Source organism: Embiotoca jacksoni, unplaced genomic scaffold (genome assembly GCF_022577435.1).
Source record: "Embiotoca jacksoni isolate LCO1_2020_lvr unplaced genomic scaffold, fEmbJac1.0.p SCAF_59, whole genome shotgun sequence".
NCBI classification, from domain to species: Eukaryota; Metazoa; Chordata; class Actinopteri; family Embiotocidae; genus Embiotoca; species Embiotoca jacksoni.
In genome coordinates, this window is record NW_027185413.1 from 314,895 (window position 1) to 331,169 (window position 16,275).

Below are 16,275 nucleotides of genomic sequence, written 5' to 3' on the forward strand. Positions count from 1 at the left end.
CAGTCCTGAAAAAAGGGCTCTGCAGGGTTCACATTGGCGTGTACATCCTCTTTGCCTTGCACTTGGTTTGTTGGGATCCGGTGAAACTGCCGTGGCACCTGACATCCTGAGAACAGCAGGACGGATCGTCAACGCTCGGTGTGTCTTTCACCCTGAGTTGGACTCGAGCTGGACCTTCAGGCTCCGCAGGGAGAAACCGCTGGAGAAATGTGCGGACTTTCACCCCGGAGCAGAAGATGGCGCTATTTCACCCACACTGGTTTACCGACTACCGTTAAAAGAAGAGACGAAGAAGAGTGAAGCCGCTGGTGGTGGGCGGAGCTCAAAGCAGGAAGTGGAACCACAACAACACAAGTTCGTTTGAAATTGAAATATTAATATTTGTAGATATGCATTTCATCTTCTCTACGTTTGTCCCTTGAGTGTCTGAGGTCAGAAAGCGTGCTGGTTCGTATCGTGAACTTATTTCACTCGTGCTGAGACACTGAGCCTTTTCCCGTCCGTTGCTAGCATAGCTTAAGCTCCTAAACATGATATTAATGTGGAGGAATAACTGTCTGTTTTTATTTGACATCTTCGGTATCGCCGTGAGTAGTGAGTTCTTCTGCTCCACTTTAGCTGTGAAGATGAAGATGAAGATGACGCTCCGTAAACTGACCTAGATAACGTGACGTCACGTGCTCCATTAAACCACCGTGAAACCAAACAGCTGGAGAAGTCCAGCTGACTGAGGAGAGTGACAGGATCACACATGCTCACATCCACACGTCTGACCGTTTACAGACCGGTTCTGACCATTCAGCAAACCTGCCTGTTCTGTGATTCATGTCCAGTTATTGGCTCACAGCTGGTTCTTCATGACGTCAGGATGTTTTCTGTTCAGCACATTGTTTATTGTAGGACTTGTTTACACTGATGTTTCTCTCTCATCTCTCAGAGTGTTTGCGTAAAGTGGATGAACAAACCTGCCACCTCACACCGCTGAGCATCGGGATGGAGGAGACGAGTCGGGAGGCGGTTGCCACGGCGGTGCAGCGCGTGGCGGGGATGCTGCAGAGGTCGGACCAGCTGGATAAGGTGGAGCAGTACAGAAGAAGAGAGGCCCGCAAAAAGGCCTCTGTGGAAGCTCGGCTGAAGGTAACATGTCAAAGCATGGAGGACATAGCATCGTCTGGTGGTCTCGTGAATCTATGGTGAAACTCACACGGGGGGGGGGGGGGGGGGGGGTGAGAGCTACTGTAAAAACAGAACATAAAGAGGACCTGCTCCCTCTGTCAACATGAACCAAACACAAACATTCTTAGTTTGAGGTGTTAATTCACTAATCAAAACAAAATGATAGATATTTGATCCCATTTCATACAACAGATCCCATATTTGATATATTGTACACGCTGAATCTTCAACAGACCGTTAACTCATCGTTATATTCTGCAACAGCTGATTTATCAGTGAAATCTGAGACCGTTGAGAAAAATCACAAGGACTCTTCAAAAGTCATCCAGAACACAGAGATAAGCAGTCACAAAGGATGAGGTCATACAAATATAATTCAACACCACAGTTCAGAAACTGGAATCACAGAATTGTTGTTGTTTTCTCTTGATAAATTATTAATAATGATAATTAACTGCTGATTAAATCGTGGTGGAAAGAAAACGAGATCGACTCCCCTGATGTCCTTCAGGCAGCCATCCAGTCTCAGTTGGATGGCGTTCGCACCGGACTGTCCCAGCTGCACAGCGCTCTGCTGGATGTCAAAGACATCCAGAGCTCTCTGGGTGACGTGAGTAAAGACTGGCGGCAGAGCATCAACACCATAGAGAGCCTGAAGGATGTCAAGGATGCTGTAGTTCAACACAGTCAGCTGGCTTCTGCTGTGGAAAACCTGAAAAACATTTTCTCTGGTAAGTAGAGTCGAACCGCACCGAGAAGATGTCGGTGATTATGTGTCACTTATCTGACATTATATCGTTACTCTTGAAAGCTCTCTTTTGTTCTGAGTACTCTGTATTTGTGTCTCGGGTGTGTGCAGTCCCGGAGATAGTGGCGGAGACGCAGCAGCTGATCGAGCAGGGGGAGCTGCTGCAGGCCCACAGGAAGCTGATGGAGCTGGAGTGTTCGCGGGATGACCTCATGTACGAGCAGTACCGTATGGACAGCAAGAACACCAGCGACATGAACCTCATCTCCATCTACTTCGAAGATGTGAGTCCGAGTGACAGAGTCACTGTGAACCATACCAACACTTTAACGTCAAACATCTCCTCCGGTACTGATGATACAGGTCACTAAACTCAAGAAAGAAAACATATCCGATGCTAGTTCTATATATTTTAATGTGATTTACAATTTTATTTAATTTCTATAAATTCTGAAATTTATAGATTTGCCTTTTTTCTGACATATATATAAAACATGCAGGTCTTTGTTCTTAATTTTCCTGTCAGCACTTCCTCCACCTGTCGTCTTGTATTTACAGAAATACTTCTGTCGGTCACTGAGTGGTTCAACTCTTCGCATATTTTGGATCAAGACTAAACTACCATGAACAATTTATGAAGAAGACTTTTAATAGGAAACCTTTGCAGGAAAAAAGGAAATCTGATCCCATTAAACTTAAGAAATATAACAACAAATGGACATATGGATCAACTCAAACAAAAAGGACACCTCTAAATATCTCATGTTCAACATGAAAAAAGTACTCAGTATAGTTTTCGACGAGCCAATAAATAATATAGAAAAAAATACATCTACATATTCTATACTTCAGTCATTAATAGGGCTCTGTACTGTTAAAGAGTTATTGATAACGGTTCTGGTACCAATACCTTGAATTACTGGTTCCTGAACGTCGTTCGATAATGATTTCATATAATCCATACAAACACTACAAACCCACATTTGCCCTCCAAAAATAAATCTTGATGTTGTGTATGTTTGAACAGTTCCTGAATCAGTTTCCTGTCCGTGTTCTCCTCCAGGTTCAGGGTTTGTCAGATGAGCTGGCCAAGCAGCTGTGGATGGTGCTGCAGAGGTCCATGGTGACGGTCCGTCGTGACCCCACCATGCTGGTGTCGGTCGTTCGCATCATCGAGCGCGAGGAGAAGATCGATCGGCGTATGGTCGACCGAAAGAAGCAGAGCGGGTTCATCCCACCAGGGCGACCCAAACGGTGGAAGGACAAGATGTTCGAGGTCAGACGGGGATGAAGCATCACAATTATACTTTTGTCGTTCTGTGTGTCTGTATGTTGGACATGTATGTATGTATGTATGTATGTGTGTATATATATATATATATGTATATATATATATATATATATATATATGGATATGGATATCCGTCTGTCCACCCATCTATCTGTCTACTGCTGCTCTTTTTGTTTTATCACCGGAGAAGAGGAGAGAACTCTCTTATCATTTTAGAAACTAACGTTGTGATATTTTGCGCTACAGATGCTCAATTTTTACATTGATTCACACACGTTTGCATACAAACACCAAACTATTTGTTTACCTACTAATGACACCACAACAAGTGTCACAACAAGTACTGGGTAGATGTCAACAGTGATCATTTATCAGGATTATTATTCTCCAAGTGGTTGTAGGTCATCCAACTTCATTTGATAGGAATACATAAGGAAACACATCTGTCATATAAACAACATCTGGAAGATACAGATTGTAGATATTAACATGCACTGATTGTTTTTTGAGCTGTCAGTCTCAAAGAAAACAAACAGATTCTCTCAGAGATGTTGTTACATAATATTTGGAGCAAATTCCCTTAAAGAAACATCATAAATGTAAATTAGTTAATTATAGAAGATGTCTTTACATTTAAGTAGATTAACAATGTTTAAATAATATGTGTTGTATGCAAGTTTATTCTGGGAAAAAGGACAGTTAAGAAGGAAGAGTCAGAGTCAGTTTGCTAGCAGTTAGCTAACATCAGGTGGATAAGAAGGATCACCCAGTGGGTGATGTGGCTCAAACTAAAACTAACAGCTGGTTAGTCAAATCACATGTTTGAATTTTCAGATTATTCTGTGTATAGATGGTTGTTGGTATATATTTCTCGCCAGGTGAGGCATACAAACATGAGGCGGCAATTCTAGTTTTGTAAAGAACATAATCAAAAACAAGGTGTCGAATTCACAGAATCCCAAAACTCTTCAAAAGGCTTCAATTGGAGATTAAAATCAATCAAATTTTCTTGTGGTGGAAAATGCCTCCAAACACTTGAAGGGATTTTTGTTGAGTCTGTTCAGCTTTTTCTCCGTCCACTTCTTCTTATTCTGTATCTTCTAACAGACCTTTCATTTGACTGTTTTTACAATTGGTCTAGTTTGTAATTATTTATGCTCAAACACGGAGACCATGTGGAGGCTACTAATTCCAACAGATCTCTGAATGGCTGCACAGGCTCCGCCCCCTGGGCCCACTGACCTCCTGAAGCCTTTGTTCTGTTGGTGCAGGTGTTGGAGGGGACCGTCAGCACCCGCATCGAGGGAACCCAGTCGGTCACCAGAGAGGCTGATAAAATGTGGCTGGTCCGTCTTCTAGAAATAACCAGGAAATATGTTCTGGACGACCTCATCGTGGTCAAGAACCTCATGGTGCAGTGCTTTCCCCCCCACTACAACACGTTCAACAGGTAACGAGTGCAAAACAAAATGAGCGTGTTTTATATTGGCGTATGGAACACTTTACATTCAGAATATAAATACAGCGGTGCTTGCCTTCAAAAGCTTCCACATTTCTGCTTAAATGTGACTTAAAACATTGAGATTTTCACACGAGTCCTTCAAGTAATCAAAGAAAACCCAGATAAACAAGAGATAAAAATATCATGCACAATTTTTATTTATTACGAAAAATGAACCAATATTTCATATCTGTGTGTGGAAAATGTCTGTAAACCTCAATAACTTGTGTAACAGTTTATGGTTTCCAGTAACTGTTGATCGGTCCGTCTCATCAGCCTGCAGGTGTTTGATCTCCTCCACCAGAGCAGCTTCAGCTCTGAGATGCTGGAGTTCCTCCCATGAACCCCATCATGGGGGAGCAGTGATCCTGAATTCCCTCCATTTGTATAGAGTCTCCCTGACTGGATTGGTGGCGTTTAAACTCTTTACACATGGTTTTCTAACCTTATAAACATCAAAAAGTGTTTTTCCGAGGACCTCATTCATTTCCATGATACACTTCCACAAACATGTTGTGAAGCTCAGACTTTGATAGATCCCTATTCTTTAAATACAGCAGGGCACCCAATTAAATCTGATTATAATCCCATTGATTGAAAACGCGTAATTCTAATTTACATTCAATTTACCTGCTAATCCCAGAGATTCACATATGTTTTGCCAAGAAATCTTTAATATTGGTTAATTTTCTTCACTAGATAAATCACCAAGCATAATATTTGGATGTCATTTCTTTAATTAGCTTCTCTTTACCTACTTCTAGGATTTGTGTGCTAATCTGATGATATTTTATGTCATATTTATGGAGAAATATAAAATTTTTGTCCCTCTCCTTCCATTACTTTCGGTAGTACATTTGTACAGCTGAAATTTAGGTAAATTAAAAATGGAAATTGACACCAAGTTTTTATCAACAACAAACTGTTTCCCCAGAAGAATGTATTAAACTAAATGATGAAAACCTTGAAAAGGTCAACGTATGGAGTTATACAGTATAAATGATTATATCATATGTTTCCTTGTGTGTGTGTGTGTGTGTGTGTGTGTCAGGTTTTTCGGTCTCTACCACAACGCTGTGTCCACTCGTGTCAAAGAACTGGCCTTCGAGGACCTGGAGGCCAATGAGATCGTGTCCATGTTAACATGGGTCCTCAACACATACAAGAGGTACACACACACAACAACACACTCCATGTTATCTAACTTTATGGGCACAGAGTCCACGAGGCACCTGGAGGGAGGTGTGTGTGTGTGTGTGTGTGTGTGTGTGTGTGTGTGTGTGTGTGTGTGTGTGTGTGTGTGTGTGTGTGTGTGTGTGTGTGTGTGTGTGTGTGAGAGAATGAAGAATAGTTAAATAATCTGTGTGTGTGTGTTTCAGTGTGGAGATGATGGGCCACCCAGAGCTCACCTCAGAGTGTGACATCAACCTGCTGGAGTCTCTGCTGCCTCAGGACGTGGTGAACGACCTGCTCAGCAAATATGTCCAGACCTTTACAGTGAGCACCCACACACACACACACACACACACACACACACACACACACACACACACACACACACACACACACACACACACACTCACCACACACTCACCACACACTAACATGAACTGTAATGGATGCAGTCTTTATATATTCATGTATAATATGTTGTTCTTTATATATTCATGTATAATATGTTGTTCTTTATATATTCATGTATAATATGTTGTTCTTTATATATTCATGTATAATATGTTGTTCTTTATATATTCATGTATAATATGTTGTTCTTTATATATTCATGTATAATATGTTGTTCTCTATATATTCATGTATAATATGTTGTTCTCTATATATTCATGTATAATATGTTGTTCTCTATATATTCATGTATAATATGTTGTTCTTTATATATTCATGTATAATATGTTGTTCTTTATATATTCATGTATAATATGTTGTTCTCTATATATTCATGTATAATATGTTGTTCTCTATATATTCATGTATAATATGTCTCAAACTAAAGTGTTGTCTTCGTTGTGTGTTTCAGTCTAACATCACCGGCTGGCTGAGAAAGGCTCTGGAGACGGACAAGAAGGACTGGCAGAAAGAAACGGAGCCGGAGGCGGACCAGGACGGATACTACCAGACCACACTGCCCGCCATCGTCTTCCAGGTAACACACACACACACACACACACACACACACACACACACCCTGCACACAGCCTACACACATACACATAAACACACACATACACACACACATACACACACACACACACACACACACACACACACACACACACACATACGTACACACACACACACACACACACACACACACACACACACACACACACACACACACACACACACATACACACACACACACACATACACACACACATACACACACACACACACACACACACTGCTGCGTATCAATAGGAATCAGCATATGAAGATTTTTAGTTTGTTGGACTTTGTGTTTTTTTACTTTTAATTTCAGTTTGAGGATATTTAGCCATCATGATTTGTGGTGTTTTAAAGAGAAGCCAGCTGACGTTCACCCTCTGATCACAGAAGTCCTCATTTTATCTTCCTGATCTTAATCCATCCTCCCTCAACTCTTTCTCAGATGTTTGAACAGAATCTACAAGTCGCTGCTCAGATCAATGGAGATTTCAAAGAACAGGTCCTGAAGCTCTGCCTGAAACAAATGAACACCTTCCTCCTCAGGTACTCTGTTTCATACTTTCTGTCTTTCTGACATGTTACAGATGTCTTAAACCTATAAAGTTAACGTCACCATATTCACCACAGTTTGAATAATATCACCACGGTGTTGAAACGTTTCCGACACTGTCCAACAGACACAAGGAGTGTGTGCTGCTTTTTGATCTTCATATGGAGACACGGTGCACTGACCTTATTTCCTGCACCGGTTGGTATCTTTGTGACTTTAACCTCAGTGTGGAAGAGAGTGACGTCCCAGCTGAGGACGTCCCAGCTGAGGACAGGACTGAGTGCGTCTTCCAGGACTCTCCTGCTCGGAGCGGGACGACAGCTCGGCACAAGTTTTTACTCAGACAGAAGAGTTGTTTTGTGATTCCAGTATTAATCGGCCTGCTGCGAACCAGACCCAGTTTCAGAGTGTGAATGTGGGTCTGGGTTAGTTCGTCAGGGTTGTGCGCTCCATAGAGCCGACGCTCTGCCAGCGCAGCAGCGACACGCCGTGTCCACCGAAGAGATTTTTCCTGAGAAGAGCATATTTTTAAAATAGTTTTAATGGACGCGAGCAGCTTGACGAGGTGCCGGCCGTTTATTCTGCGCTGAACGTCCGGCGGTTGTTTTTTTGTGGGGGTCACTGAGAGTTGAAAATATATTAAGATATAAAAAAGATATAAAAATATTCTTAAGAAAGTGTGTGTGTGTGTGTGTGTGTGTGTGTGTGTGTGTGTGTGTGTGTGTGTGTGTGTGTGTGTGTGTGTGTGTGTGTGAGTGTGTGTGTGTGTGTGTGTGTGTGTGTGTGTGTGTGTAGGTACAGGGAGGAGGTGGTGACCTACAAAGAGGAGCACCTGAGGGACCGACAGCTGCCTCAGTGTTACGTTCAGTACATGGTGGCCATCATTAACAACTGCCAAACATTCAGGTACGTCTTTATTCTTCTACATGAACAACTGTTTACACTTCCAGTTATGAATCTGAGAGCTAAATGTGAAGATGGCGTGTCCCCGACTTTGAACCTTCTCCACAGTCATTAACACCTTGAGACAAGTTGAGTGGCGTCTCGCTGCTGGTGGACAGAAGTGTGATAAACAGTTTATATGTTCAGATATAGGTTCTCTCAAGATGGTTACAACCGGAGTCAAATTCCTTGTATGTGTTAACATAGCTGGCTAATAAAGCTGATTGTGATTCTGATGTCACACACAGTATGAGAATATTAGAATCATCAGTGTGTCATATGTTGATGAGAATCGTTGCATGTTGATGCCAAGTGGAAAAAAAAGTGTCTCCGGAATAAAAATAAATCCTTTTTAAAAAAAGGTGAAAGTTCTGTGATGAGGTCACATGAAACTCAAAGGAACTATCATGAACACCAGAGACTGGATGATGTCTCGTGTTTGTTTGAGGTTGTCCTTGTGTTGCTCAGGGAGTCCATCAACAGCCTGAAGGGGAAGTACTCTCAGTCCTCGGAGCCCACCGACAGTGACTCTGCCATCGAGAGGACCCTGAACGAGGTGGCCAAGGAGGGCTGTCAGTTCCTGCTGGACGAAGTCTTCTTAGACCTCGAAGTAAGAAATGCTGAAACACCTTTATATTTAAAGCTCTTTGGTGGATTTGTTTTGTGCGACTTAAAATATTATTTTTTTATACAAATCAGTTGGGTTTTTTATGTTAAATATACACACAGATATGTAATCAGCTAATGTAAAATATGACAACGGGTTGTTTTTTTAATTATTATTCCTTTGATACACATACTGAAGTTCAGTAATTGTCTTTTTTTTACTGTTCATTTGTTTATCAAGTGTGGATCACTCCAGCTATAAGATCATGTTAAAGGAACAGTCTACCAAAAACAGATTTCCATGCTGGATAACATGAGCAGCTCTGTGATCTGTGAGGACTTCAGGTTTCTGGGACTTTGGTCACCTTCCTAATGAGGCTATTAGAGTGAATTTCATTTGATTTGTGCTGCACAATAGTCAACATTGTATTTGATTTGATTTGATTATTTTAAAAAAAAAAGATGTGCAGACAGCAGGGAGGAAGTCAGGACAAGTTTAGGATGAAATGTGGATATGATGTGTTTTCAAGTTCTACAAACGATATACTTCTACTCTTACTGGATTTTTCATTCAATGAAACGAGTTGCATCCTAGCATGACCTCCGCGCCCTCCGATTCGCTCAACTCAACAGCAGTTACTGGCAACGAGGCAGGAAGCAAGAAAACTAGAATAATTTTGCATCCAAAATAAAAGCTCAAAGAATAACAATTACGATGACATCATTGTGAACAGACCCCACGAAGAGATCAAAACCCCCCCAAAAAATACAACAATTCTTTTATTTTTAATTGCAAGTTACACGTCTTTGCTATATAATAAAAGAGCTTAAAATTCAAAGGGGACCTGCTGTGAAGAATGCGACAATGACAAGATGTGTTAAGTAAATATTATATGTAGATTTAACCACAGAAAACAATGTCTGTAATGATCATAAGATTCTTGCGAACCTTCGCTACAAATACAAACACATTTTCTTTAAAGCTACAAATGCTGCAATGTTTTAAATTGATGCTCCTTTGTTTTTCAAAGACAGTATGTTAACATAATTTAACAAATACTACAGTAGTTAGCATACACATCAATGTCCTTAAGGTCATGTGCTTTACGCTTTTCATTTATATTGACACAAAATTGATGTCATATACTGATTAAAAATGTTGCGGTGCGTTTTAATTGCTTTTATTTTGGCGTTGCATCGACCAGCATCACCTGAACGAGTTGCTGACCAGGAAGTGGCTGACGGGCTCGCATGCCGTGGACACCATCTGTGTGACAGTGGAGGACTACTTCAATGACTTCAACAAAATCAAGAAACCCTTCAATCAGGTGGGAGAGGAGCTCATTAAAGGCTGTTTCCAAAAGTTCCCAAGGAGTTCCCATGACACGTTTGTGCCATCCTCAACATTTCCCAGTTGTGGTTGACCTTTGACCCCTCCCTCGCCGGGTGCTGTGTGTGCAGGAGATGACGAGCGAGGCGCTGCGCCGGGTGGTGGTGGAGTACATCAAAGCTGTGATGCAGAAGAGAGTCACCTTTAAGAACGCCGATGAGAGGAGGGAGGGAGCTGAACGCATGATCAAAGAGGCCGATCAGTTCAAGTTCCTCTTCAGGAAACTGGCTGCGGTGAGTTCACGTCTTTATAGGATTCATTCTCAACTGTAACATCGCTTTCAGGTAAAGTGTCACAGACTGTGTCTGGAGGGGTCTCTGATTTAATACTTCCATGAAATGAAATAAAACAACGGACACTCCACTGAAGTGTACTTTTAATTTGAGTGTGTTTAAATGTCTGTGTGTTTTAAAGCCCTTTTTAATGCAGAGTGACCAAATTGTAAGGCTTTAAAAGTAACTGCACTCTTGGTAACTGAATGTTTTGGAGCAAGAAGTGTGAGAGTTGAGAGCCTTTCAGACTGATGGGGAGTTTTACTGTATGTCAATATGAGACTCAGCTCCAGGTCTAGAAGGATTTCCAGGACGGAGCTGAACATGGTTCCTCGTCAACGATCAAGAGACGACCGAGCTGCCGTTCAGAAAAACATCTGAAGTAACCTCGTAGAGTTGTTGAACAAAGTAGTCCAGATAAAAATCAACGCGTATCTAAATGAGAGAAAACTCTTCTGTTATGGTTTGGTCGTGTGGCTGCACATTGAACTGTTATTTATTGATGACTGGTCAGAAGCAGCAGGATGGATGTATACAGAATATGAGCTTGTGTGTGCTCACATTCAGCCAAATGCATCAAAACACACTGATCCCTGAAAACCTTGAATGTTGAAGTTAATCAAAAGTAATCTTAGTTCCAGTCTGTGTGCCGCTCCACATCCATGACTCATGTTCGAAGTGTTCATGAACTCTTCATTTAATAGATATGGAACATATCAGTAAACAGAGCAGCATCAGAGCTTTGACAGCTTATCAATAATTAATAGCACAACTCACTGATCATACTGGCTGCTTTGCTGTGACACAGAATTGAATTATCCATTTTCAAAATCACAGCAAATTTTCCCTTTTTCTATGAAACATCATGTATTTGTGTGAGGACCTGATGTCTGAGTGGTTATCATGCAGACTACATGGGTGCAGTTTCCCTGAGCAGCGACTCACAGGCTCAAGGCCACAGATGGTGTTTGATTTTCACTGCAAATGTTCAAACGTTGTCGAAAAAGACATTTAAGACCTCACTGAATAAAACATTTATTTCCGTTTGGCACCAAATACATGTGTTTTCAAATTGTGAAGTCTTTCCCAGACGAGTTGGAGCGGCTCTGTTTCCTACACAGTTCTTCTTATGTTGTCATAAATCAACTCAAATTAAAGGTGGAACTTGTCCTTTAATGTTGTGTTCATAATTGTTTTTACATTTCATGTGCTGAATCACAGAGCCTGATGACCACAAGCTGTTGAACCACATAGGGTCTGATCCATAACTAATAATCAACTACTGTGGGAAGTTTAACAAATCTGTCAACCAACAGAAATCAGTCGCGGTCATGAAAGAAACCACGAACTGATGTCGATCATTTATTTTCAGAGCGAAGACACCGACCGGCTCTGCGGCGCCATCACTGCCATCGCTGAAGTGTTCAAGCTGACCGACCCCACACTGCTGTTCCTGGAGGTCACCACGCTGGTGTCCAAGTACCCGGATATCAGGTACACACTCACACACACACACACACACACACACACACACACACACACTCTCTCTCTCACACACACACACACACTCACACACACACACACACACTCTCTCTCTCACACACACACACTCACTCTCACACACACTCTCACACACTTTCAGCTGGCATCAGATGGAAGACCAGGAAAAAAATACAAGTTTCCATAATGTCCTTTGTGGGCATGTTTTCCCCTCAGATTTCTGTTTGCTACTCAAGTCTCTTTTTTACTTCCTGTCGAGATCCAAACTTTTCAGACTTTCTGCCACTTGTTTCAAACCAAATTCTCCAATTACAACTTCTGCAGACCAACAAGGTTTATTTCTCTCAAACTTTGTTCACAAATGTGTTCAAATCTGTGTTAGTGAGCACTTCAACTTTGGATAAACTGCACATTTTAGAGTGGACTTCTATTGTAATCAGCACACCTGTGCAATAATCATACGGTTGAATCCGCATCTTTATGTGTCACATGTCAGGTGGATGGATTATCCTGACAAAGGTGAAGTGTTCATTAACACAGATAAAAAAAAAAAAAAAATTGTGAACAAAATTTGAGAGGAACAAATAGGAGTTGGTATGAAAATGTGTCTTTCAGCTGCAGCGTGCAGCTCCTCAGACACTCACCTGCTCTGACAGCGGAGAGAATAAACGTTAAAAGCATCGTTGATCTTTACTACAGACGATGCTGACAATCGCTCTTGTGGCAACGAGTCTTTTGCATCTGCGGCTGAAACACAAACAATTAAAAAAACAAATTATGGAGAAGAATTGATAAGTACCGGTATGGATAAAATCCTAACAATGCCCATCCCTAGAAATAAAGCTTGTGTGTGTTTGTTGTGTTTGTATTTTTGTTGTGCGGTTTGGTTTGGCTGGTTCCAGGCTCACACTGTGAGGAATGTGCGATCAATGGAAGCAGTCAGCAATCTATAGGACATGTTGACAGGCTGAAGGGCTGCTCTCTGTTGTTTAGTTGAAGTGTAAATAACAACTGCAACATCATCCTGATGCTTTCTCTTTAACTCACTCACACACACACCTGGAGGATGATCTGTTATCAAGCCTGGCACTTACACACCTTTTTACATTTAACATGGGATTGTGGCTGTTTTTTTTTTTTAACTAATCCTAGGAAACAATTACTGAGAGCCTCTTTGTGTTGGATTGAAACAGGGATGTTGGACTCCCAGTGGTTCTATCAACAGCCTGGTGCAGACAGCAGTGTTTGCTGTTACTGGGTCTGAAGCCTGACATCAACTTCTGTGACAGCAGCAGAGCCTGCACGGTTGCAGGACCCTTAATTAGCACACCGAAGTGGGATGATGCCATAAACTACACCAGTCTCTGCCTGATGAGCTCGTACATCCATGTTGCTCATGTCTTTTGTCCTTCCTGCTCTCCGTAGGGAGGAGCACATCCAGGCGTTGCTGGCGGTGCGTGGCGACGCCAGCAGGGAGATGCGGCAGATGATCATCGGGACTCTGAGCGAGAACAAAGTGTCCTACGGTGGCGTCACACAGCCCATCTTCAAAGACATCCCCGTCCCCACCATCACAATGACCACCATGACGACTATGACCTCCATGGCAACCGCAAAACTGCTCAAATAAAGCCAGTCACCATGACACCATTTCCACCTTCAGAACCTTCAGTCACAGTAGAATAACAAAGCATCTCTTTCCAGATGCTCTGTTTGCTTTTCATTGTTTGATGCAGTCTCTTGTGTTTTCTGTTCCCACCATTTATTTTCAGTTTTTATTGTAATAATGATCACATGCTTCAACAAAAGAATAAAACTAGAGTTGTAAAAATGGACTTCAGTATTGTTACTAATTAGAGACTGAAGCGTCTCCTCTCCTCCCACTCATCCTTCTTCTGCTTCTCTTCCTGCTGTTACAACACCTCTTCTGTATCCCAGTGTCCTCCCTCTCAGTCTCTGTCTCTCAGATTCTCTGTCTCTCAGTCTCAGTATCTCAGACTCTCAGTCTCTGTCTCTCTGTGTCTCTGTTTCTCTGTCTCTCAGTCTTAGTCTCAGTCTCTCAGACTCCCGGTCTCTCAGTCTCTCAGACTCTCAGTCTCTCAGTCTCTCAGACTCTCAGACGTTGAGGTGCGTCCCCAGTACGTCCTCCAGGCTGCAGGACTGTCCCACTGTCAGATCATCGTTCCATGAGGGCTCTGTGACATTTGGAGCCCTTCCAGCACCCTTTCTGTAAGTCCGCATGTCTGCAGACTTTGCTGAAGGAAACAACAAACAGTTCATAGCAAAATTGGTGATATATTAAACAAGGTTGTCCCGCCGCCCACAAAATGTAAACAAACCAAACATGGATGTTTTTTTATCTGGAAGTGAAGGAACCTGCTGCTGCTGTGGTTATTTATCACGTTTATCAAGTTATTTGCATTTTAAGTCAACCGTCTGCATTGGATCTGCTCATGTTGATGTCTTTACTGAGTTTTGGTAATTTGTTAAAATGTATAAACATGAAACGCAAACACACACATACAGCTGCTGGAAACATTCCTCAGAGGTTTCGCTCCATATTCACATGATGACATCACAGTTGCTGCAGATTTGTCGGCTGCACATCCGTGATGTGAATCTCCCGTTCCTCCACATCCCAAAGCTTCTATTGGATGGAGATGTGGTCACCGTGGAGGCCGTTGGAGTCCAGTGAACTCATCGTCATGTTCCAGAAACCAGTTTGAGATGATTTGATCTTTGTGACGTGGTGCGTTGTCCTGCTGGAAGCAGCCATCAGAAGACGGTCCACTGAGGACATAAAGGGACGGACACGGTCAGCAGCAATACTCAGGTAGGCTGTGGTGTTTACATGATGCTCAGCTGGTACGAAGGACCCAAAGTGGGACAAGAAAATATCAAACCACCACCATCACACCACCACCACCACCACCACCATCACCACCAGCCTGAACCGCTGATACCAGGCAGGATGGATCCACACTTTCATGTTGTTGACACCAAACTCTGCCGACCATCTGAATGTGGCAGCAGAAATCCAGACTCATCAGACGGAGACGTTACTCCGATCTTCTCCTGTCCAATGAGCCGGTGTGAATCCAGCCTCAGTTTGCTGTTGTTAGCTGACAGGAGGACCCGGTGGTCTTCTGCTGCTGGAGTCCGTCTGCTTCAAGCTTCCAGGTGTAGTTCAGATCTTTTCGGTTGGAACGAGTGCTTATTGGAGTTACTGTTTCCTTTCTATCATCTCCAACCAGTCTGACCGTTCTCCTCTGACCTCTGACCTCTGGCATCAACGAGGCATTTATACCCAGAGAACTAAAATAATATAAATAAATAAATTGAATTGAACTGCGGCTCACTATTTGTTGGACCGTTCTCTGTAAACCTAGAGATGGTTGTTGGTGAAAATCCCAGTAGATCATCAGTTAGTTAGTTAGTTAGTTAGTTAGTTAGTTACTCAGACCAGCCCGTCTGGCTCCAACAACCTGCCACGTTCAAAGTCACTGAAATCACATTTCTTCCTCGTTCTGATGCTCCGTTTGATCTTCATCAGCTCGTCTTCACCGTGTCTACATGCCTCAATGCATTGAGCTGCTGCCATGTGATTGGCTGATCAGATATTTGCATTAATGAGCAGTTGAACAGGTGGGAGGCTGTGGTTCAGACGGTAGAGTGGATTGCACACTAATCAGAAGGTTGGTAGTTCGATCCCCAGCTCCTCCTGTCCACATGTCTAAGTGTCCTTGAGCAAGACACTGAATCCTAAGTTGCTCCTGATGGTGAACCATCGGTGTGTGAATGTTCTCCTGATGGTGAACCATCGGTGTGTGAATGTTCTCCTGATGTGTACCATGGGTGTGTGAATGTTCTCCTGATGGTGAACCATGGGTGTGTGAATGTTCTCCTGATGGTGAACCATCGGTGTGTGAATGTTCTCCTGATGGTGAACCATCGGTGTGTGAATGTTCTCCTGATGGTGAACCATCGGTGTGTGAATGTTCTCCTGATGTGTACCATGGGTGTGTGAATGTTCTCCTGATGGTGAACCATCGGTGTGTGAATGTTCTCCTGATGTTGTACCATCGGTGTGTGAATGTTCTCCTGATGGTGAACCA

General features: G+C 42.5%; 1 protein-coding gene across 2 annotated transcripts; it reads left to right on the forward strand.

Moving 5' to 3' along the window:
• The first annotated feature begins 296 nt into the window (after window positions 1-296).
• exoc3 (exocyst complex component 3) lies at window positions 297-13,995 on the forward strand. 2 transcript variants are annotated; one of them, XM_069173264.1, is made up of 16 exons: window positions 297-354; window positions 938-1,137; window positions 1,688-1,907; window positions 2,036-2,208; window positions 2,988-3,200; window positions 4,487-4,665; window positions 5,768-5,884; window positions 6,096-6,213; window positions 6,752-6,877; window positions 7,343-7,443; window positions 8,246-8,356; window positions 8,861-9,002; window positions 10,204-10,326; window positions 10,460-10,621; window positions 12,033-12,154; window positions 13,586-13,995. In XM_069173264.1, the coding sequence occupies exons 2-16, from the start codon at window positions 994-996 to the stop codon at window positions 13,788-13,790; spliced, it is 2,256 nt and encodes a 751-aa protein (XP_069029365.1). In that variant the 5' UTR covers window positions 297-354; window positions 938-993; the 3' UTR covers window positions 13,791-13,995. The 2 variants fall into 2 exon arrangements, with proteins under 2 accessions (XP_069029365.1, XP_069029366.1); XM_069173265.1 differs by lacking the exon at window positions 297-354 and adding an exon at window positions 425-447.
• Window positions 13,996-16,275: the final 2,280 nt, after the last annotated feature.

Bases quoted from the DNA above. Each gene is read 5' to 3' on its own strand.
- exoc3 (XM_069173264.1), top strand. From the start codon at position 994: ATGGAGGAGACGAGTCGGGAGGCGGTTGCCACGGCGGTGCAGCGCGTG. The intron at 3,201-4,486 runs GTCAGACGGGGA...CTGTTGGTGCAG, and splicing joins GGAAGGACAAGATGTTCGAG to GTGTTGGAGGGGACCGTCAG. The intron at 10,327-10,459 runs GTGGGAGAGGAG...CTGTGTGTGCAG, and splicing joins TCAAGAAACCCTTCAATCAG to GAGATGACGAGCGAGGCGCT.